Below are 24,298 nucleotides of genomic sequence, written 5' to 3'. Positions count from 1 at the left end.
CATCTCCTAAGACACATTTCTTTCTTACTTATCCTCATTTATCAAAATACTGTTATAACATGTTCCTATAGGCTCCCTTATGGCATTGTACTCCATTTTTTCCCCCGCCTGTAGTATTCCTGTAACATTACAATACAGTTAATTTAGGAATATGTCTTGTTATTACTTACTATAACTTGATTGTTTTATTTTTGGCATGGAAAATGGTATGATGGAGTTGTTGAATGAACTATATGCTGTCATATTTGAGAAGTTATGTGGGTAAGCATTACTACAGTTCCTTAGTGTTTCTCATCCGTGTGAAACGCGAGTAATTTGCGGGAACATGTAGACATAATTGCGTCTGATGACGTGAAGGGGTCTTGGTAATAGCACGTTAACAGAGGGAGGTGGTACACGGGGGAAGTGGTAAAAGTGTGTGTATGTGTGTGTGTGTGTGTGTGTGTGTGTGTGTAAGAGGGGGGGGGGGGGAATTTTGTAATTGAATTGTGAATCAACTGGCAAGTCAGCCCCAAACACCGCCCCCTTCAGCTGTCGTCGCACTCTGGCTCATGGCAATGCTACGCCCATAGAGATAGAGAGGAAGAAGTGAGTGAGTGTGTGAGAAAGAACGAGGAAAAGAGGGAGTGTGTGTACATGTACCGGAGAGGGAGAGAGGGAAAGAGAAAGATAAGTTCGGAGTTAAAGAAACTGAATCGGTTTTTAGTGTGAGAGGAAAGGCAGAAGGTAGAATTGACCGGCGCGCCAAAGGAAGAGAAGATTTTCCCCTTTATATTGTGTCTTTGGAGCTGTTAGAATAAAAGAGGGGACGCGGCGTTATTAAATCTCAGTGATCTGATGGTCATGACGGCAGCTGTCGATATGAAACCGACGTTAACAATCATAAAGGCTGAAAAAATGGACGGTGAGTAATACAACTCTTTGGTGAGAGCTTGACAGTTAACACGAGACTAACGTTACTCCTGGATGTTACCTTGTAACGTAGCCGGCTGCTGGCAGATTACGTTGATGTTGATAGTCATATTTTTTTGGGTAAATGATGCGCTCAGAGGGACATAACGTCCTGCACGTATTTCAGTTTGAAGACGGGCTTGGTTGCTCAATATTGGACTACACGCAACACTTGAGAAAAATGCAATCACGCTGCAGGCTCTACAGTCATGCAATAGCCGATATAACCAGTGTGTGTTTCTTTTTGAATGAATCAGAGTCTGACCGGCATTCCTTTATAATTATGTGTGTGAAACGAAGGCAGATATGTAAAAGTAATTTTTTTCATTTGTAGACGCATCATGAAAGTAGACTTAATGTTGACATGTAGGCTAAATAAATTGTCACACAACATAGTAACACACATGTTTAATTTAAAACAAAAACACATCATTATTCATTGTTTTCTTCATATTGTTTTGTGTTGCTGACACACTGCATGTGTTAAAGTCATTTATTTCTCAGATATGCTTTTACAGCATCCTTGAAATGTGTGTATGTTATGTCATATTTGTGTCGCTCAAATTGACTCTTGATACATGCTTTGTAGTTTTGATGTACTCTCTTTCTTCCTGCTTTGATCTCACTGGGGATCTTTCTCCATCTCCCTCTCTCTCTCTCCTGTCTAAACACTCATCTCTGACCCTATATTCAGTGCCATACTGGGAGAGCCAGGGCATTCTGCCCAGCTGGCATGAGAGACAGGCAGTCGTGCCTAATCACTGCCCTCCCCACCATCCCCAGTGTCTCCTCTACCTCCCTCCCTCCTTCTCTACCTCCTCCTCCTCCGTGGTGGTTGAAACTGACTTTCCAGAGGGTAGGAGAGGCAGGCTGAGGTGATGAATCTGCAGTGCTGAGGCTTGCCTCTCTGACCCCACTGCCTGGAAGACTTGGCATGCTCCAGGGATAGTCCATGGCACATACAGGGAAGCCCACAACTGTGAGCTATGTTTGGGTTTAATCCTTTGTGTGGTTTCACTTCTCACTTTTTGCACAGATTGATGTTGCACATGGTGGCATGTTTGTTTAATTTGCATTTAGCAGCTTTTTACATTAACAAATCCCCTGTGCTTTTGCAGCTCAGGTGGCGTTAAGCCTGTCAGTAGAGCAGCGAGCACAGCATTGGTGCATCATGGAAATTTGATACTAATAGCCAGTGTTGACCCACTAAGGGGGCTTTGACTCACCACGTTAACCACCTTCTCCTAACTGTCGGTACCTGCAGAGCGTAGACTCGCACATACACATCTCGCAAACTCACACAAAAAGCGCTGACAGCTGCAGTTAAGTTGCCAGAGCGTAGTGCTATCTTGCAAAACCGTTTCGCAATGCTCGCTCCTTACGCTTACTTGGGTCAGGCTGAGGCTGCCAAAGAGCAGCTCACAACTTCACACAAACACATTCTTTCCCCACCTCTCTCTCACACACACACACGCACACAGACACACACTGTTCTGTTCACTCCTTGGTATTACCATGCTTACTAGATAAGTGTACTACCGATCACCGAGGTTCCTGTTCCGAATAAGACAAAACATTGATGTTCAGTGTTGCATGCATGTACAGGACCATGACAGGCTTTTTGCTTACAACATGCTGAAAGAGTTAGGTGCTCCATACAAAGCCTGAATGCATTTGTTGGATTTTTGATGGCAGCAGCTGTCCCAATGGACATGGCTGCTCTGCTTTTCACAAGCAAGCGCAGAGCTATGGCATTGTGGGAACTGCAGATGCTGTCTGTCTTTCTTTCTTTCTCCAAACACCTGCAACCACATACTGTACATACATACATACATACCCCACTAACAGGCTTAAATCTACCTTACTATACTGTTTGTTTTTCTTTGCGACAAAGAGCAGCTAGTGTCAGCTTACCTCAAGGCCTGTCCTCCCTCTCTCTCTCTCTCCAGCGGAGGTAATTCCTTTTAAAGCGCTCACACTGTGCCAGGGTCAGAGGTGCACCCAAACAAGGCATCTTAAGTTCCACAAAGCTTTTATTCCTCTGTTCAGTTATAGTAGTCAATTCCTGTCACAGCACACTTACTTCAATGTAACCCAGACCATGGTAGCTTATTATTGAAAGCATCATGTAGCCATAACAAAACTGTCAGCTCTACAGAGACACGTTTTACAGATAAGAGAGAGTGTTACTTAACCTGGGAGATGTTGGATTGTGAAACTACAGACATGAAAAGTGCTTTTGTGTTGCTGAAGTTCTTATTGTGTGTTTTTAAAGTGTACTCGAGTAACATTGTTCTGAGGTTATCCAAGTAAAGATTTAATATTCAAGATACGTGTCAATCATTTACAATACAAAGAGTGGTCCACTTTAGACTTGAGTGAGTCGTCCCTCTTTTTACTTTCCTTCTCGGTTTGTCAGGCCTGAAGGTTGGGGTTCAGTGACTGACAGGAATGTTTGTGAGCATGCCCTGCATGGTGGCATGCATGCAGGCATAACAGGAGCTTGAGTGGGAGGCTCACTTTTATCTGATCAAAACGCTGCTGTTTGTTATAACTGGCATGCCTGATGCTTCTTCTGAGAGCCCTTATAAGGCATCTTGTTCCACGCCCGGCACATACACTATGCACACAAGCACATACAGGCCATGCCACACGGATGACTCTCAGAAAGGCTTCACTGATTCTCTTTTCCAAGGTGCCTCCCATGTTGGTATGGTGCGCAGAGGGGTAGCTTGTGTCAGAACAGAGGGTGTTACATAAGCCTCAGGTTTTTGCTTCGGTGTGTTTGTGTCAGCACTCCTTCAGTAGCGCAGTGTAATATATGCCAATGTTTGAGAGTGCGTGGCTGCCTGGCAGCTGTGCAAACACTGTTTGGGTGATCCAGGCCTCTCTTGATGTGGTCTGTCAATGAATCGGGCCAAACAGAGCAAACCGGTCCGCTTTTCATCTGCGGTGTCAAACTGAGGACGATATGATTTGCTGGATCAAAGCTTAATTAGTCAGTCCCAGTGTTCAGTGCATCACCCAAATGTCATTAGGTAATGTTTGACCAGACCATGAGTGTGTCTAGAGGGCAACTGATACCAGCTTCCTCAATGGGCCTCCCTGTGCTGGTCAGACTTGTCAACGGACTGGGCGGATACAAGTGAAGTCGCTTTCTGTGAGTTTCCACAATGAACTTGTCTTTCGCTCTTTCCCGCGTCGTTCAGTAATGCCACTGTGTTACATCAAATGGGATATCCCCCATTCAGTCGGTGTTCCATTCATTGCTCCGTCATTCAGCCTGTCATCTGCTACTATAAACATAAAACCATTCTACTGCATGTTTCCTATCTTAATACTTCCCTGGTGACTACACGCCTTAATCTTTGCTTATAAAGATTAGTCATAAAGCAAGGCGTGTTAGCACCAGATACAGCAGTCTGCTAAATAGTAAGCATATGGTGTGTGTGAGAGAGCGAGAGAGAGAGGGGGTTGGGTGTTTGAGGGATGGAGAAAGAGAGGCCTTCCAAGGTGTGGTTGATATGATGGTAGCATAAAGTCCGTGTTATACTAAAAAATAATTAGAGATCAAAATGATTAGAGTGCTTCTCCTCGCAATCAGTCTTCAACGGCTTCTCGTTTTACTCGCATTCCTCAAAAAGCCAACAACCAAAACATTGGGAAATATGTTCCTTGGCGGGGGAAATAAAGCATTAACAAGCTTTCCTTCTAACAGACAACTCTTTTTCAATCATTCACCCACCCACTCACACAATTCCTCCTCAAGTCTTCCTCCCCCTCCTTTCCCTTTCTTCCTCTGTTCACAAAGTCTTTCTGTTGGCCACATGGGTTTCTCTCACTTCACCTTGATGTGGTGTAGAGTGAGTTCCCAGTGAGTGCACTTTGTCCCATCCCCAGTCATTCCTTGCTTGTAATCCCTGAGTCATGGCACTAGACGCCTGCTGCACCACACGCCACTGGCCGTCCGACTGTGCGTCTGCTTGGCTTGCTTACTGGTTTCTACTACCATATGCCTCTCCCCTCCCTACACAACCAGTCTGACTGTGAACCCTAACTAGCCTGATGCTGCCCCAAAATGGCTCTATAACCTCCCACGCATATCAACATCGTCTTGTCCTCTGTTTCTGTTTTATGGTTCCAGATTTAGGAGCTGTGTTTCCCATAATGGGATGGAAACCGGGCTAGTTTTGTTCAGTGTATGTTTCAGATTTTCTTCCCTTGTTTCGCTGCACACCACCTGCTTTTGGAGTCAGAATGCTGCTTTTGTAATCACGTGAATAAATGAGGCACAGCCACAGACGTGTATGTGTGTCAGACCTACAGAATCGGACTCATATTGATTGATTGTTCGGCCAAAGCAAAAGGCAGATAAAGAAGGGTGTGCTTGTGTGGGTTACTGGCTCTGCTGTGTAGGTGCGACTCTGTGGCGCTCATGAGTTGGGCCTCAGTGACGCAGTCAAATGGGAGGCACATGTGTTTTGGCAGCAATGGAGGAGGTCGAGGAATGGGACTCGGTGTAAGTTTTTAAACTGCCTCTGGAGTTTAGCTATGAGAGTAAAAGCATCTGGATTCCATGTCTGCTTAGCCTGACCTCCGTAGTATCTGCATGTTTCACTTATTGAAATGACTTGCCTTATCTGACTGTCTGCTGTAGGTCTTACGTATTCAGTATATAGTGAGAACTTGACTTTGACAATATTCTTTTTCAAAAACGCCATTGTGTTGGTGGAACATTATCTTTTGGCGTCACAGAAATGCTCGTCTGATATGCTCTGTTTGCTGCCTAACACATGTGCTTGTTATATTTAGAGTTACAGGGTAACAGTGACAAAGGTTGAGTAATTGAGCAGGAACTTTACAAGATATGGTCATTGCTTTCATCATGACCAGTCATATCATAAAATAATGCAGCACGATATCCCCTGAAGTTCAGTCATTGTTTGAAGGAATGAGTCACAGTCTGTGTGTGTGTGAGTATGTCTAAGGAAGAGAAAGAGAAACGGAGAGAGGGAGATAACATGAGTTTACACATCTACAATGGTATGCACATTTTTTGCACATCTCCTATTGCAAAACACAGAGTTGTAACTTTCCAGTTATGAAATCCCAGTTTTCATCTTTTAAAGCAGACAAGTCCGCCAAAACGGAGGTGTTTCACAGTGTCATGAAAAATAACACGCACATATTTACATAAGATAAAGGAAGAAGAGATGTGGCCTGATGTTCCATGCTCCTATTACGCTGAGCTTAAAATAGAAGGATCATTCATCATTCTGAGCTGAAACCATTTTGCCACTTAGACCACAAGTCATTTTTGGTCGCATTAGAGGAAAACAAGAAAGCTGTGAGAAGCACATTAGCGATTGTAAAACAGAGGTGGAATTTGAGGCACGCAACATGAAAACACTGCGGTCTGGGGGGAATTTATTTATCAAGAATCCATCTGTCGCCCATAACTTGCCTTCAAACAAGCAACAAGCTCTTATATATATATGTGTGATGTTTAATTAGAGCCAGCCACTACAAGATCTACATGCATATGTGTTGCACAAAAGAATGGTCGAGTCGCGAACAATTCCACCGATGTGTGTGTGTGTGTGTGTGTGTGTGTGAATGTGTGGCTGTATGCCGTGCCACATACTTCACACCTACATCAGGAACCTGGCTGTGGAATGTATCCGTTTGGACTAAAAATGGGACATGCACCATGTTTTGTGGAAAAAATGCAACACAGAGAGTAAACTGTTTGTCAGATACGTCGTGTGTTTGGTTTAACGCCTAAACAGTTCCCCCAGAGCATCCCCTGTCTGTTTACAACAGGGACGGAGCCTGGGAGGGCAGCTAGCCTGAATACAGCTAGGCTAGCACCATCTGCACGGAGTACAGTGCTTGCCTGTCAGTTCCCCTTTCTCACCACTGCTGGATAAAACAAGACCCTCAAATCCTTTTTGGACAAAGTAGTGCTTTCAATATAAATATTTAACTTATGGAGTTCATGGAAAATCTTCAAGTTGTGTGAGATTTGTCAGATCTCTACTGTCTGCTTTAGTGCATGCTGGGTTTTTAGCTTTTTCCTAATATTAGTTAGTCTGCCTTCTCAAAGCAATACAGAACCTGCATGTTGTGCAATGAGCTGTTGTGAGAAGTACATTAGTGTTGCTCAACCTTTTTAATACTTGAGGCATATCTAAAAGAAACATGCCTTTTCACACCACTCAAGACTACAGAGCAACAAAGCGTGTAGTAATAAGCAACAAGGAGAACACATTGCTGAAAGCGCCTTGTCGCTGTTTCCCTCGTTCTTCTGCAAAGGAAAAACTTTCCATCAAGCTTTTAGCAAAAATATGTTTAGCGTCTGTTGGTGATGGCGCGTATCGTTTCAAACTTAGAGGTAATGTCCTATCAAGCACTGAGACTTCGGCGTAAAGAGTAGAAGTAATGCACTTTCAAATCATAAGCTAATATGATTTCAGAGATGGAGGGAGTGGAAGAAAGAAAGACAGCAAAGCAGCTACGGGGTATTAGTCTCACTTATTGTCTGCTTCAGTAGCCGCTATGTCTGTGGTGGGGATGATCCTGGACAACTCTAGTTTCATGGCCAAAGACAGATGTCAGCAGAAGTGGCCTCGTTCCGTACAGCTGCTTAACACCACCACAGGCTTGTGATTCAACAGGGCAGCCAGAAGTCAGTGGTGACCTAAGAATAAAACTAGTTTTCAGCACTGTTGTCTGTGATGGTGGGATGGTCCTGGTTTGTGCGTTGGATCTCTTTTGGTTAGCACTGTGATGGAGCAGGCATGGGTCTAGGTCTGGTCTGGCTTCTCAACTTTGGCTTGAGCCAGGCCTACACATCTATTCCTGATCCTTGGCATTGAGATGGAAATCTAAACAGCGGAGCGGCTGGCTGAACAAGCGGCCCTCTCAAAACCAGACTGCCACCCTCAGCCACCACTTTATCAGCCCGTGGCACTGAATGGGACCCCTTCATGTTGGTCGGGATTATGACTCCGCGTTCTCAGATCAGGGATCCAGATACGGATCTCCATCAAAGGCTCTCTCAGATACCACTGCCACCTCTGGTCTGCTGTGGGTAGACTGGTCTGCCTTTTTTAAAGAGATGATTTTAATCCCTTGGCAGGTACCCAAGACCTCCTCTCTTTTTCCCCTGCACTGTGGTGACCCCGCTGATATGTACCTGTATGCATGTAGGGATATTCTGGGAGGGTATGACCTTTACCTGAACCCACAATTCACCTCACTTCCCACAGGAAATGGCAACTTAGCCACAGGAAATAAACTCTTTTGCTGATTTAAATAAAGCCCACTATACACTCAGCTACAGACGGGCATAGAGAAGTACCACATGCTTTGACACGGATATAAATAACTTACTATTTGACCCTAACATTTTTCACTTTTCAAAAAAACATCTTTGAATGGCCTTTCAGATGTCATTCTCATTTTCTTTTTTCTTCTTCTTCTTTCCTCACGCCAACACACACCCACTCATTGGATAAACTCTATAGAGCTATTTATAGCTCAATCACATGATAGAAAGCATATTGTCCCTTATTTGTTGGGTCTGGTTGCCTGCTTTGCTCGTATCGTTGCATCATTCTGAGCGGAGGCAGCAGTCCAGGCTTTATGAATGAACCAAGTCTCCGCCAGAGGCTGGGAGATGGCACTGATCCCACTGTGATGTCACTCCAGAGACAAGGAGAAGAGAGGGAGCATTATGAGACCTTCCATTCATTCTTCAGCCCCTCTCTCTCCCTACTGTGCCCGCCCCCGGTTCTCTTGTCCTGTGATGGGCTCATATTACAGGCCTGACTCATCCCCTCATCCCCCCCCCCCCCCCCGTACTTGGTCACCCCTCACCCACCCGGGATGTTCCCTTGCTATCTTCCCCAGCCCTGCCCTGCCCTGCCCTGCCCAGCCATGTCTGTTCCAGCCCCATAGACTTTGGACCCTGTCTCAAAAATCCCAATTTCACGCCCACACAGTCGAAGAAGGCTGCTAATTTGGTTCATGTGTGTGTGTGTTCTTATGTGTGTCAGTTTAACAGCCTATGGTGCCGAACGGGTCCTTCGTCTAAGGTTTAGTCAGGGCTTGGTCACAGGGGCAGAACACTGAAGGTGCACAGGCTGTCAGTGAGAATCCTTTGGGGAAAATATGCTTGTCGCACTCAGCAGCCTGTCCATTACTCATATCATGGCAAGATGGGAGTGGCTAATCAATACCTTTTACTGTACATTCCAGACTAAACATCAGTCTCACTTCATCAGTGATTCTTAGAATAGACAGACTTATTATTCCTTTTACATCATTAGGAGAATTTGGTTTCATTTTATACTTTTCACTCCAGATGCTGTTTTTTTTTTACTTTTGTTAGCTGTTGGTGAAATACTCTAACGTTGCCTGTGATTTACACCCACTCCCACATTTCGTGAGCTAAGTGGATGGGACTCATTCTGCGGACAGACCCACACCATCTAATGTGGAAAGTGATGACTTGTGGATGCTCTAACTCTCAGTACATACTGACCATTCTGTATCTAATGGGACTCACAGGCATTGAAATCCTATCAAGACTTCATCATTTACTAGAGATTGTCTATATCCAAGCTTGCCTCTCTCGCTAATGGATGCACATTGTACATTAGCTCTGCCGCAGATAACTTTCATCACTCACCATGCAGGCTGATCTATTATCATTGCACTTTTAGATCTTTTATTTGTCTTTCAGCTCTTTTATTTGTCTTTCAGCCTTATTCAGCCTTTCTAAGATTTCAAAACAAAACAACAAAGCAATGAACATACATTTAACTTACTATTAAGAAAGTAAATGTTTGTTGAAGGTGCAATTTGTCTCTGTAGAAACGGCTATACTGTCCAAATTCAGAATACATTTCTTGTGCTTTGAATTGCTGCAAGGCGGTAAACAGAAATCCCACTTAAACAGGAGAAATGCGTAATTACAAAATAAAAACAAAAGAAATCACACAAATTGCGTTTCACATTCTAATCTGCTCTATAATCATGGTTCACATATTTCTCTCTTTAGAGTGCCTAATGGTAGTTCTCATACACGATGGTGTTGAGTGTCTTTGATGGAGGATTTAGTGCTAAAGTGGATTCAAGTCTGTGTGGGCAAGCACAGGCTGGGGCTGGGGTGATAAAAGCCATGGAGAGGGAGGGGCATAAACGGTTCGAAAGTGCAGACAAACTCCACTCGATCCTGCTTAAATAAACTGCCACATTTCGCCCCTGCCTTCACATCAAAGCGCAGACTGTCTGAGCCCCAGTCCCATCTCAGTTTGCAGCCTTTTGCAGCATGGACGTTTTTTGCACTACCAACACTAATAAAAAGAAAAATGAGCTCAGCAGAGGCCTAGACAACCTTCATGTCAGGGGCAACTCGTACACAAAGACGGCTCGCTCTGGCCTTACACTCATTGTGCAACGACGCTATTTATTTTGATGTGCAAACTGTGTCTGACTATAGTTGAACCTAGGTTCTTAGACGAGCCTGTAAAACAATCTTTATCCTCAGCCCTTCAACCTTTCTTTTACTTCTGACTTGAATGAATAACTTTCTGTGTTCATCAGTGTAACAGAGAGCAATATATTATTACAGGCCTAATTGAATCACATGTAAAAGCAAAGAGCTCTTGTCTGTGTCCCCCTGTCTCTGGCCTGTTGTGAGACTTCTTTCTTTAGGGAGAGAAAATAGACAGAAAAAAGAAACTAGAAGACCTAATTTTACAAACAACCAGACAGACATTGGTTACATTGGCGAAGGAGGGACAGCTGCTGTGCATTCCAGACGAGGTCGAGACGTCAGCGAGTGGTGAAAACAAGCATGAACTGTATGTTGCCCCAGTGTACTACTGGCAGATAAAACCGCCAGCCAGTGGAGATGCCAGAACATCTGGGCTCGACGAATGGCGGCGCTGTGAGAGGAGTGACACAACTCTTCCTCATCATGATTTTGCCTTCGAGCCAAGCCTTGTGTGATCTGGGTTTTAACGACTTTAATCGACGCACAAATGGAGACAGACAAAAGGGATGAGCTAAAGAGAAAGACATGCCGCAAAAATCAAAGCCTGATTGAACCCATGATTTTGTGTGCACCTTCACCCCGCTGAAGACCCACGATGTTGAAATTTGACCCTCACACACTTTATTCTTAATTCTATTATATACTCCAGACTCTTAACAGATCATTATATATGTCTTTCTTTGGCGTGAAAGAGTGTTGGCGCTTTGCCGATTTAAATGATAAAGACGTGTCAGTTAATTGGAACTCTATAAGGCCTTTCATGTCTATTTACGAGTCATTCGTTGAGTCTTGGCCAGATTAGTTTTTAGTAGTCCATTCTAGTGTTAGTGGCCCCGGGGGTCTTTCCCCTTCTCCCCTCATTATCTCCCCTGCTTTGCCCCCTCGTCCCACACTTCTGCAGCCTGGTCAATCTAATTAGATGAGTGCGAGTCATCAGGCACTGTTTAAAGCCATCAAAGGGAGCTCTGTTCCGCACTGGGTGCCCACTGGCTGTGAGCAGAGAACAGTAAGCCCAGTGTGTGTGACTGATACCCGCGAGACAGCCCACCCCCCGAACTCTCCTAGCCACCCGCCAGCAGCCACAGTGACATCATCACCTCATCCCTCGACCCTTGACCTCTCAGAATGTTTGACCCCATGCTTGGTCCGGTGACAGTAGGCCCACTGTGTCAGGGCAACATGGTAGGAGGGCTAGCAGGGGTCATGGTGTCACTTATGGGCACCAGGCTCGGCGCTCCCACCCAGGATGTGCGGGTAGGAGAGAGGTTAGTGTTTGTAGTGCTCTCAGATAAACGTGTGTGGTTTTTTTTTCAATGCCAGGTGAGTTGGATTTGCCTGTAGACAATTTTCAAAAAGAAACGTGGTTGAAAGACATTCTCTGAACTGTCCCAACTCATCACACACTAAAGTATATTTGTGCTATTCGGCCTGACATGCACGTGTGTGTCATTGTGCAAATCATTGCACACGCAGTGTTACCTCTGTTTGTAAACATGTCAGATCCGACGGTGTGACGGCTCTTGTTTAAATAGGTCGGAGCAGACGCAGAGACACTGTCTGTCTAGACGGGATGTAATTGTTGAGCCGTGTTGATGATCACGAATACAACTGTGTTGATTTTGTTTGTGCGTGTGTATGTGTGTGTACGTTTGGAGCATGTGTGTGTGCCGTGTGAATATCTAACTCAACAACATTCACAAGTCTCTCTTTCCCACCTCCTTCTCTGGACTTTTCCATTCAGTAAGTTTTATCGGTGTGAAATACAGAACAGGATGCATTCTCATCGCTTTGGCTGTCGATAATAATTAAAGCAGTACATAATATTAGTAATTGCAATCCCAAATGAAAAAAGATATTGATTATTACTCAAAATAATATCAATGTTCTTTGTGTTTGGCAGATCCGGAGTGTGGAGATGTCCCCCTGTTAACTCCAGGAAGTAAAGAGATGATGTCCCAGGCTCTGAAGGCCACCTTCAGTGGCTTCACAAAGGAACAGCAACGACTGGGTATTCCCAAAGGTAAAGACTGTTTGTTTTCTTTTAAGCTCCTCTTAACATTTTCATTGGGGAAATCTAATGTTCTAAGTAACTTCCACGTGTCACATGTCGAGCATTACTGTAGATCATTAAATCAGTAAAGGCATCTCTTAGAAGCACTGAAGATGAGGAGACACCCAGTTATTCCAGAAATGGCCTTACATTACATACATGTCAGTCGGGGCAGACTGTCTGACTGCAGCATCCACAGAATCTCCAGACAGACAGTAAAATAACGTCGACCACAGAGCCTCTCCAAGCAGTTTGGAAACAGCAGGACTCTTAGCATGTAATCGTATTATATCTGGAAACTTGTCATTACCGCCGCTGTTTACATCCACCGCTGCCTCCCTGTTTGTTTGTGATTGACTTGTTATGTGGAAATACATTTACCACAAAGGCAAGTGTGAAAGTTTGGCTGCATAACCAAAGATCTACATTTTCTCACAGTGGAAACGGAGCAAAATACAGAATGTGTGCTGCAGTTCATAGAGTTCAACGTCGTGTTACTTTAACAAAAGAACTGAACATTGCACAAATACTTTAGGTCTATTTTAACAGTGAGTATAACAATGACCAATTGTGTTTCCTCTTCAGATCCCAGACAGTGGACAGAAAACCACGTGGCTGAGTGGCTAACGTGGACAGTGAACGAGTTCAGTCTGAAGAATGTGGATTTTGACAAGTTCTGCATGAACGGAGCCAGTTTGTGCGCGATGGGGAAGGAGCGTTTCCTGGACTTAGCACCTGACTTTGTGGGTGACATCCTTTGGGAACATTTAGAAATGCTTCAGAAAGGTAAGAAGCTTTGCTCTGAAGTTCAAATCCTGTTTTTTTGTTTTATTGTTTTTGCCATTTATGTGTATTATTAGAAGACAAACTCTCACCACACAGGGTCATATCACTGCTTGTACCAATTTAGTACACTGTTGGCATTTGCTATAGTAACAGGAGCCAAACAGGAAGACATAATTTAGCTCTTGTCATTAATTTTTTATAATGCTGGATGCAGTTACACGATACATGAAATCAATGGCGAGGTCACTGACTCTCGTTCTCGATCTATTTTTCATGAAGAGGATGCAAAGCATTACCCCATCAATGGACTGACCTCCAACTTCCAGGAATCCCGTTATACCTCAGACTACTTTGTCAGTAAGTACTAATCACTCCGCGTAATAGCACAAGATGCGTGCCTAAAATATGAATGGAAAAAGAGGAGTGGTTTATTGTTGTGAATAAAATAGTTCAGGGATTTAGTTTAGATCCAATATGAAATAATATGGCATCAATGCATGTGTTGCTAAAGCTAGGTACATGACTAATCAATAATCTGGCCTCAAATGTACAAGACTCATCTTCTGCACTCAGGGCTAAGTTTTGTTATGGACTATTCATACACTAAGCATTTGGGCAGCAGTTCAGCACAAGATGGATCGTGACTCCGCTCTTTCTAAGATTGATCTTCCTCCTCTGCTTTGCTCCTTGCCTTCCAATCTCTGCTTTCTATCCACACTCATTTCCCTTTGTGTCTCCAGGCTACGGTGTCGAGCATGCTCAATGTGTCCCTCCTTCTGAATACTCAGAGCCCGGCTTCATCACGGAGTCTTACCAGACACTTCATCCCATCAGCTCGGAGGAATTGCTGACGCTCAAGTATGAGAGTGAATACCCCGCTGTCATCCTACGGGACACGCCCCTCAACCCGCTGCAGGGGGACTACTTTACTGTCAAACAGGAGGTGGTGTCCCCGGACAACATGTGCGTGGGACGCCTCAGCAGAGGTGAGCGGTCACGCACTAGATGTTGAGATTATTATGCGGTGAAGAATTAGCTTAATTTGTTTTAGTTTGTTTGGATGTGTTGCGATAACTGTGTCCGCGTGCGAGTGCAGGTAAATGCTCTTTGTGTGGGTGTCTGTGTGCGTGTGATTGTGCTGAGGATAGCAGAATCTTGTCATGCCACATCAGCGTGCGTATATTAGAAGAGAAGAAAAGCAGGCCCTCTGGTTGGTTTGTGGTTCAAGCTAACCCGCCTCATGCACTCTAGTCTGGGGTTGGGGAAAAAAAAAAAGAAAACTCCATTGTTTTTGTCAGAGTGATACACGAAGCAAAGCCACAACGTGTTCTCTTCTCGCAGCCCGTCCTTTATGTAAAGCAGTTCAGTGGTATAACCTTATTTTTCTTCTTGTTTCTGTTGGCCTCTTTTCCTCGACTTCTGAGTAAGGAGATAGAGGTGTCATCCTCAGCGAGCGAAGCGTGGGGTTTTCTCATGAAACTGTTTGCTTGTCTGAGTGCGCAGGCTTGTTTTCTCTCCCAGTGATAGTTTACAGAGGAATTAGCAGCATGGTTTACATTTATAGCCATAAAGCTAGGATTTTTTTCTTCTCACAAATCCCCCAGCTGTATAAATGAATAGCACCAGCCATGTACTCCATGTATGCAAGCATCCTGCTCGTGCTTTAAGCATTTGCCTGCAAGGCATGAGGTCTGATCCTTATGCATCACACATACCGAGCTTTTGAGCGTTGAGTTGTGCTCCCCAAACGTGGGAAAGTATTTTGTAGCACAACTGATATCCACATGTGGCTTCAATTTCAGCAGTCGGAAGATTTCGAGGCACTGCATTATCTGTCATTTGATAATGACTCGCCATTGAAAGGCTCCTCTTATCTTCGCCAAGGCCAAAAATAGCACGGCAATTTGTGTGATTGTCTTCCATTCAAAATCTAATCCAAATGGTGGTTGTAAAAGGGAACTGAGGTGTGAAATGGAGAGAGACGTGGCACCGTACATAATAATATATAATTTACTGTTAAGGTGTAGCTTATGTCAGTTTCATACACATTGCTCCTTTGTCAACTTCTACAGAACACTTTCAAGAGTTTTTCGAATGTGATGTTCATCTTTTGTAACAACTTTCTCTCTATCTCTCTCTCTCTCTCTCTCTCTCTCTCAGGTAAGCTCGGTGGTCAGGACTCCTTTGAGAGCATCGAGAGCTTTGAAAGCTGCGACAGACTGACCCAGTCGTGGAGCAGCCAGTCCTCGTTCAGCAGCCTGCAGCGGGTACCTTCGTACGACAGCTTCGACTCAGAAGACTACCCCACTGCCTTGCATAGCCACAAGCCCAAGGGCACTTTCAAAGACTACGTGAGGGAGCGCGCAGACCTCAGCAAGGATAAACCCGTCATCCCAGCGGCGGCACTTGCAGGATACACGGGTAAGACGTCTAAAGGTCATAGTTTAAACGTTATCATTTTATATAGAGCCTCCAAAAGTGCTGCAGCTTTCTACAGACCTTTTTCACAGGGGATATTTTTAAAATGTCACAGCAGGGAAAGCACAGAGTAACCATTAACATAAATCATAGCTCTGTTCCATTTATGTGTGCCGGTGAGACGGTCAGCGTTCACAATCCCAGAGCTGTGAGACTAGGACACATAAAAGGAATGTAGAACTGTATTATCGATGTATATATTATAGTTTTATTATACATTTATGTTTTTGATTATTCCTAATAGTATGTGCATGCCATCAGTATCAGTCAAGTCTTGTTTTTCTCCCTTCAATAGATTCTGTTTGTTGACATTCACTTACATTATCATTGCTGTACATTACCGTAAAGAGACACTAGTTTTACAAGGAATAAGATGCAGTGCAGCTGTAACACACTTGTTGATGCTCTGCAAAAGCCCCAGATGTGAGGGTGCCTTAATGCATCACTTTTAGACCAAAACCCCCCCCCAAAAAAAACACATTTTTACTCTGGTAGCTCGAGTCATGCACAATACAGGAAGCAAAATAGATTCTTCTTCTTCTTCTTCTTCTTCTTCTTCTTCTTCTTCTTCTTCTTCTTCTTCTTCTTCTTCTTCTTCTTCTTCTTCTTCTTCTTCTTCTTCTTCGTCTTCGTCTTCTTCTCTCTATTTGTTTCTCTCTTTCTCACACTCTTTTGTTCTGTCTCCACTTCTCATCTACCTTCTTGTTATCTGCAGCCCGCATCTCAACCTATTTTTTTCTAGGTCGTCCTAGCAACGCTGGTGAAACATAGAAACGATGCCTGCCCCTGCACATAACACCAGAGACAAATTATCTCTTCATCTCCATAAGGCATTTTCATATTCGTACACGCTCAAAAGAGCTGGCTTATGTATGTTCTCTAAGTTCAGTGAGATGTGGAGATATCTGCAAAACTCTTCTGAAGCAAATGCACTATTTTAGAATCTGTCACGGTTTCTGGTCTCTAAATGTGACGACTGTCTAACTTTTAACAGTTTACTCGGATGTGCATGTAAGCACATGAAAACAATACTTTCCAAGTCGTGTTGCATAAGAACATGTGTGTGTTCAACCTTTGTAGACACACACTGCTGTTTAAAAGTTGGATTGTGAGGAGCGTTGAATCGCCTCCTTAAGGTCAACGTGTTTGGGACTTTTCCAGTCATGTTTAATTTATAGTCACAAGGCTTTGAGATTGCCAGCATTGGAAAAAAAAAAAAAAAAAGGGGGAAATCCAAGCACATTTCTCAACGTCACTAACAATGCACACATCAGATCTCAACAGACTGTCCTGAAGTTGGTATGCACAAGTTAATTGGTCATCTGTATGGTTATTAGTTCAAACGCTGCTTATAGAACAGTGAGTCATTCATTCGTAATGATGTTGGAAAGATGTCGTAATGCACATGTAATCAAATAATGAAGAGTCAGACATGGTCTAAAAGCCCCTCCAGCGGCCATTAGTCTGCGTTGCTCCACACACCCTGTTTGACAAGAATGGACTAAACCAAGAAACTAAATATAAATGGAAAGAAAACAAATCTGATGGATCAGCTGAAAACCACAAAAGCTTTCTGGATGAACAAAAAAAGATTCTTACACCCTCTGAGATTTAGTCTGATGAGGAGTTTTTAAACAACCTACTCTCACATCTGCTAGTTTTGACAAGCATTTGTAATATATCAAAATATAAAAGCTAACCATGTGGAAATATCTTCTTTCAAAAAACCTTTTTTCAAATGTACACCGCGGCCTTCTGACTCCATTTACCGCTTCGATCTCGCCGTCTTACATGTATCGGTTGTTGCGACAGGATAGATGACTCCAAAGAGCTCATGTGTGAAAGCCTGGTGAGTGTTTCCAGCCTAATGCACAGTCGTGTACTCTGCTGAGGAGAATGTGCTTCCTCTGAGCTTTTACACAATGGCCAAAGGGAAAGATGAAAAAATAATCATGTTAATGTACCCCACTTTTGGGCTTTTCTAAACGGCGAAAAAATAAGTTGAGCAGCCTGCAGTCCGAGATGTTATTAGGAGCAGCGTAGGGAGAGTGTAGTGCTTCAAAGATGGACGCATTATTTGTCTGTGTGTGTGTGTGTGTGTGTGTGTGTGTGTGTGTGTGTGTGTGTGTGCAAAGAAGTGGAAAGGGAGAGCGAGAGAGAGAGAGAGAGACCTCAACCAAAAAAAAAAAAACATTTTGTAAGATTCCAAATTGGTACTTATGACGGCTTGCTCTGTTCGGTTTCCTGTTCCAGTCGCTGGGTGACAGGTGACACTTGACAGGGAGCCTGTTAAGGCTGCAGGGAGATAAGTCAAGCTCTATCTCAGTGGTTTCCTGTGACGATTTGCCTTTTACACCTCTTTTTTTTACGGTTACAATTATCTTACAACACGGTGAACTCTCGATCCGTATCATGATCCTTTCTCTCTCCTCTGCTGCAAACATACTGATGCACGCAGTACATGCATTGGACATAACATATTTTCATAAACTCGTTGTTTAAGTCATTTAAGTTAAGGTAAAACACTACAACACACATTAGCTGGTTCCACCTTTTCGAATATGGGAAAGGTGATTTGAATATCTTTGAATTGTTTACCTTTTTGAATCATTATTCTACATTTACTTAATTACCACCCAGCTCTCTTGCCGTAGCTATATGCTCAAGACTCATTTAGCATCCCATGGGTCAGATTCTTAACTCCGCTATGAATGCAAGCCCCCACCACACCCTGTCTTTTGCCACACTGTGCTTTTTCAATGAGGCCCATTGTGCATGGAAACTTGTAACATATTTTTGGAAACTTTTTTTTTTTTTTGTCAAAGGGTTGCCTCGTACATTCTGGCGTGAGAGCACATGGAGCTGGTAAACGGGCACTGTGTCACCCCTATGTGGGCTCGCTACTGCAGTAGCAGACATTTGGAATGCGAGTCCAAGCGTAGTGTCTGAATGCGACCCAGTGTTTGCACAGCCACTTATTTTCCAAAGTCTTGGTGGCTGTTGTCATGCACCTTCTCCGATCCTCGCAGGAGCAAAGAGAGAGCTGACGAGCACAATTGCGAGTGTTCAACCCACACGTCTGTTTCCCTGAAAGCTATTGCTTGTGTTGTATAAAAGTGCATTTGGTTTTGTGAGGCAGAGAGAGAGAGAGAGAGAGAGAGAGAGAGAGAGAGGTGACTTTTGCGTAGCTTTTGTTTTGCTGAGGCGGTGCGCTGCATAGGCAGGTGTGATTTCAACATGCAAGCCTCAAAAGGTGGGTGGTTTAGCGTATGTGCTGAAAAACCACAAGATCAAAGTGCGCTGCCGTGAATCTAGTTCAAGAGACAAGACCAGTCTTTTTTTTTCTTCTTTTGGTTATCTTTGTTCTGCTTTCCCTCCTTTTTCCACAAGATGTAATAAGCTGTTTATAATAGCGCTGAACTTCACTTTTAACAGGTCGTTATATTCTTTATTTATGATTCCATCGCTCTATTACAGATGACTTAGCAAACACCGTCTCTTTCCCACACGCACAGTCTGCGTTCGGGTCCCGGAGATGTGTTGCTGAAGTCTAAATGCACCCCCTCTTATTTTAAACGAGTGATTTCATCAGTATGGAACTCGTCCTGACTCTAGATTCACATACTTGCACAGGGCCACCGCCAGACAAGGGGATACATGATGAATGGGACTGTTGTATTTAGGAGGACATTTGGACCCATTGCTGTACTTCAGTCTGACCCACATTAGAAGGTTTACTTTGTCCCTCTTCAGACATAAGTGAATAATTGGCATGCATATTTAACACTGTCATACATAATAGAACTGTATAGACACAATATATTCCTCCTTCTGATATGGAGTGTACTTCTTTCACTTTGCAAGGATTTGCAATATCATCTTATCCTTGCTGTGCATTAACAGTGTAGTGATGGCATATAGTTTCATACAATGTTTCTCACTTTTATTAAATCTTCCTCTTGCCAAAATGTGTTTTCCCACTCTTGGGTTGACCATCACAATACCACACTGTGTGTATATATATATATATATATATATATATATAAATATATATATTGTAGTAATAGAGTGAGTGAGTTCACCAGAGTCTGGATGGTGACATCTTTGCCTCAACCTCACACTTCTCTAATTAAATCCACACAGCAACCAGTGTCTACATTAAACAATGTGTCTCCTCAATGTAAATAGCTTTTTTTTTTTTTTACTTTTTTTTTAAATTCACACCTCCTCTCCCATCTGTTCTGCAGGCAGCGGCCCCATCCAGCTGTGGCAGTTTCTCCTGGAGCTGCTGACCGACAAGTCTTGCCAGTCCTTCATCAGCTGGACAGGCGACGGCTGGGAGTTCAAGCTTTCTGACCCAGATGAGGTGAGAGGCTGTGACCCTGCTGGTCACCGGTACACTTGCTGGGAGGTCCTAAGTAGCTAGCCAGATGAACAAGATGTCTTCTGCCTTTGTGAAAATGTTTGCATTGCTTGTTGGGCTCCATCAATCTTTTTGGAAGGGTTGCTAGTTTTGCATCAGTGGTGTTTAATTTCAAAATGACTCTTAGCACTTGAAATGTACACGATTACGTTCACAGATTACCAGATTTACAAAAAAAACAAAGTCATTTGCTACATTTGTAATATATTATGTATGACACATCTTGACATGCTTATTTCCTGCGTTGTTTCAGGTTGCTCGGAGGTGGGGCAAGAGGAAAAACAAGCCCAAGATGAACTATGAGAAGCTGAGCCGTGGCCTACGCTACTACTATGACAAGAACATCATCCATAAGACATCGGGGAAACGCTACGTCTACCGCTTTGTCTGTGACTTAAAAAGCCTGCTGGGGTACACTCCCGAGGAGCTCCACGCAATGTTGGACGTAAAGCCCGATACAGACGAGTGAAAGCAAAGAAGAAACGGGAAGGGAAGACAAAAGTAGAGGAGACGCAAGGACTGGGGGCTCATAAAGTGGTCTTAACTGTTTTCATAGAGTCGGTAAACCGTTTTTTTGGGGACCAAAAATGTTTTTAATGACTAACTGTGGTCTCTGTCAACTTCAAGTTCCTGTCTCTCAGACTACGTTTCAAAAAGAAGGCACAAGCCAAAAGCCTGTATTCATACCCTGTTGCATTTGAGATGTGTGTGCGCGCATGTGTGTATGTGAGCGTGCGTATGTGTGATTATGTACCGGTATTATTTAGCAGCTCAAGGCAGATGGAGCGCTTTCAGGTAGAGTTCAGGTTACGTTCTGCCTAAGTAGCACAGGGGGGAGGGGGAGAGGGGGGGGGGGGGGGGTAGGGGGGGACGAGAGTACCAAGACAGGAAAGTCTGAGACAACCGAGAGAGAGAGAGAGGGAAAGAGCAAAAAAATAATTGATTCATTTCATTATTGGGGAAGAGCGGGCGGTAGGTTCCCGCTGAGAAAAAGAAAAAGGGTTGCCAAAACATAAACATCAAACTAAGGAAGGTATAATGACATATTTACATACATGCTCAGTCTTCTCTTCGGCAAAGAGAGAATGTTCAGCTTGGACCAAAAAAAAGCGTCGTTTCTAATTTGTTGTTTGAGGAGCGTATGCTTGTGCCAGTATTATATTAGTGATGTTGGGAACACCCCGTGTTAACCTACCTAGGCATACATCGGAAAGAGTATTTTCTTACGTTGTCAATGAAGATATTACAGTGGATTCTGTTCTGATCTCTGTCGGAGCCTTTAACTGAAATGTGCTGACTTGGTATCAGACAACACTACAGACACTGGCCCTGTGCTCTGTAGGGTTTGCGAACCTGGTGAGATTACTCATAGCAAGAGCGTCTGATAGACAGACAACTGAAAGTAGCCGTTGCATTTGAAACTGACACCTTTTACCTTTTTACATACATATTTGCCACCTTGTTAGAGACACGTATTATGACTGAAACTTATGCATTTTTGTTTTTTGCATATACCACCAGTATTAGCAAACTGTAGACAATCTATGTGGGGAATTCAGGAGTCTTTGGTAAGAAGTGTTGTTTAATGTGCACACTAGATGCATTATTTGTCGGTTCACTGTCCATGTTAGCGATGCTTTAGAAGTGTTTGAAAAAGTCTTATGTCTGTCTGTCTGTCTATACAATAAAATCACACGGTGAAATAGTTGAGGGAGTGATTTTACAAAATCCTAAGAATGTCCGAATATTTGTTTTGTTTTTTGTTTTTGTAACGTCGTGCATTTTTTGGCCATAAGGAAGCAGATGCAGTATGTGAAGGTACAGTGTAGGAAAAAGGGACAGGCAATAGAACAATGTTGAGCAGAGAGGATATGAAGTTGTGCGGGATAGATGAAGGTGACTGAAAGGAATCTGTGGATACTTGTAAAGGTCTGAAAGATGAAAGACTGCCGCTTGGAAGTTTGCATTACATGGGGTGGTGTGCTTCATTTTCCACTATCATGGTGGTTGGATGCATGAATGCAACCTCATTGCAAAGAGAGGCATTTAGGAGTAGTGGCAGACATTTGTATCTAATGTTTTTAGGTTGTATGATTCCACCCATACTTGTGCATAAAGATTGAACTGGTTACATTTGAGCAGATTTGGCAGCAGTTTCCTCCCCCAACAGTGGGAACAGTGGCTGTACACTGGCCTTATGGGAAATGCCAAAGTTGAATATCATCTTAGAAATACAATGTTATTGTTTACAGTGGCTGAATGTTACCCATATGGATGAAAATAGCTTTTTTTTTTTGAGATGTCTATTTGTACAGATTGTATTTCATAATGCTTTATTGAGACCCAGATTACACAAATAAGCAAGAGACAAAGCAGGAATAATAACCAAAACCCTTGTGAGGTCTTTGGTCACGGTGCTTTCGGGTATCCTCCACAATGTCAGAAGACAGGGACCAGAAAGAAGTGTTGACTTTTCTTTTATCTTTTTGTTAATATGTTGGAAAGCACACGAGCTTTAGGACAAAGAGACAAAAAAAAGCCTTTTGCTGATCCAGGTTTCCCACTGAGATGCTGGATATGTTCATAATATTTAATTGGTAACAAGCTTGTCCGCCATCATCAAGCACTGAGTCACAAACCTCTCACCCACGCTCGTCATCTAGTAATTCAACAACTTAATTGGTAATAAGCTGCACTGTACTTTCATTCTTCTCTGCATGTTGATGTCAAGGTTTCAAAAACACCAGTTTTTGTTCAGGTTATTTTTTACGATATCAGTGTTTTATGCTGGAGAGCATTACAGATGTTTAAACGCAGCTGTAATGGTTGTCAGTGCGCTGGAGAAAGTGAACTCTTCCCCCCCCCCCCCCCCCCCGCTAAAGGTCATATTGTCAGTATAGGTTGGCCTCACAAGATTAATAAAAGAAAACATTCTGTTCCCTAAAATGTTACTATTTTGAAAGTTATTTTGTCAGGACAATATACTAATTGTCAAATGTCACAGATTACAATCTACTGCAGGTTTTATGTATTAATGAACCTTAGTCGGGCGAGTGTATACACACACCAGTAGTTTGTGGCGTATGCATATCTCAGAATGGATTCAGAAGGAAAACCTTGTTTTGTTTTGGATGTTGTTGTTTTTTTCTGTATATTTTATAGTGTCTCTGTATTTTTGTTATGAGATCATTTTTATTGTATTTAGTTCACAAACATTTGAATATTTTTCAATAATTTATATTTTATAAAAGACAAGAGATGCAGACAGCTGGTGCTTTCATGGGAATTTAAAGGTAGCGCAGGACAAAATAATGTAGCGATTTGTTTTGTTTTTGTTTTTTATTCATTTTTTATATATAGAAAAATACGACCTGTCTGCTAGAGAAAAAAGGCTGATGCTGGCCCATCAATGATTTCTGCTGGAAAGGTTTTATAAACTGTAGCTTCTATTTCTAAAATGTACTTAATGTACTGCAAAATGTTATAAAATATATGTGAACAAAGATTTCATACTTGTGTGTGTGGTGTTATTGTTTTGAATCATGAATGCACATTATTATAAATATGCTATACTCTGCAGATAATCCTGTAGCATGTAGTGTTTACAGAACCCGTAAATCACCGAGCAGATACAATACGTCATTAATTAAATGTAGTTTTTGATAATAGAGATATATGGCTTTTAATGAACAGTTGATTCCTCGATAGTCTTTAACTTAAAGTGGCGCAAATTAGTCAAACAAATCTGTCTATTGTTCAAATCACCACTCTGTTCCTTCAAAGGGAGCCGAGTTCCCTTTGATATACATGCGGGCCATTGAGTGTCCCAGTTTTAATGAGTGTGTCCCATGCGCACTGATGAGGTGACGTCAAAACAGGCAGCACACTGGGGCCCATTCATGTGCTTGTAACCCCGGGCTCATATAAATTCCACTGTAGATAGAAAACATACAGGGCCGTGGCCTGCTGCCCCGAACAGCACAGCTGTTTGGCCCCGCTGCAGCGCTCTAAGATTAAAATACATGTCCAAAAGCCTGTTTTTTTC

At 43.1% G+C, this 24,298-nt stretch overlaps 1 protein-coding gene across 4 annotated transcripts in view; it reads left to right on the top strand.

The window, feature by feature from the left end:
• Positions 1–23,761, top strand: part of ets1 (v-ets avian erythroblastosis virus E26 oncogene homolog 1) — a 35,923-nt gene extending 12,162 nt beyond the window's left edge. Inside the window, exons 1-8 of one of the 4 annotated variants that reach the window (XM_029446621.1) lie at positions 550–904; positions 12,417–12,536; positions 13,152–13,352; positions 13,632–13,709; positions 14,093–14,338; positions 15,513–15,773; positions 20,078–20,196; positions 20,507–20,722. In XM_029446621.1, coding sequence (XP_029302481.1) covers positions 838–904; positions 12,417–12,536; positions 13,152–13,352; positions 13,632–13,709; positions 14,093–14,338; positions 15,513–15,773; positions 20,078–20,196; positions 20,507–20,722 — 1,308 coding nt within the window. In that variant the 5' untranslated portion in view covers positions 550–837. Of the gene's footprint in view, positions 1–549; positions 905–9,945; positions 12,257–12,416; positions 12,537–13,151; positions 13,353–13,631; positions 13,710–14,092; positions 14,339–15,512; positions 15,774–20,077; positions 20,197–20,506 lie in introns of those variants that run through there. The other 3 variants (XM_029446620.1, XM_029446619.1, XM_029446618.1) reach the window with 3 other exon arrangements.
• The last annotated feature ends 537 nt before the right edge of the window (positions 23,762–24,298 follow it).

Source organism: Cottoperca gobio, chromosome 13 (assembly GCF_900634415.1).
Source record: "Cottoperca gobio chromosome 13, fCotGob3.1, whole genome shotgun sequence".
Taxonomy (NCBI): domain Eukaryota; kingdom Metazoa; phylum Chordata; class Actinopteri; order Perciformes; family Bovichtidae; genus Cottoperca; species Cottoperca gobio.
Note: the sequence above shows the minus strand (reverse complement) of the source record. Positions and strands in the feature narration are given on the sequence as shown.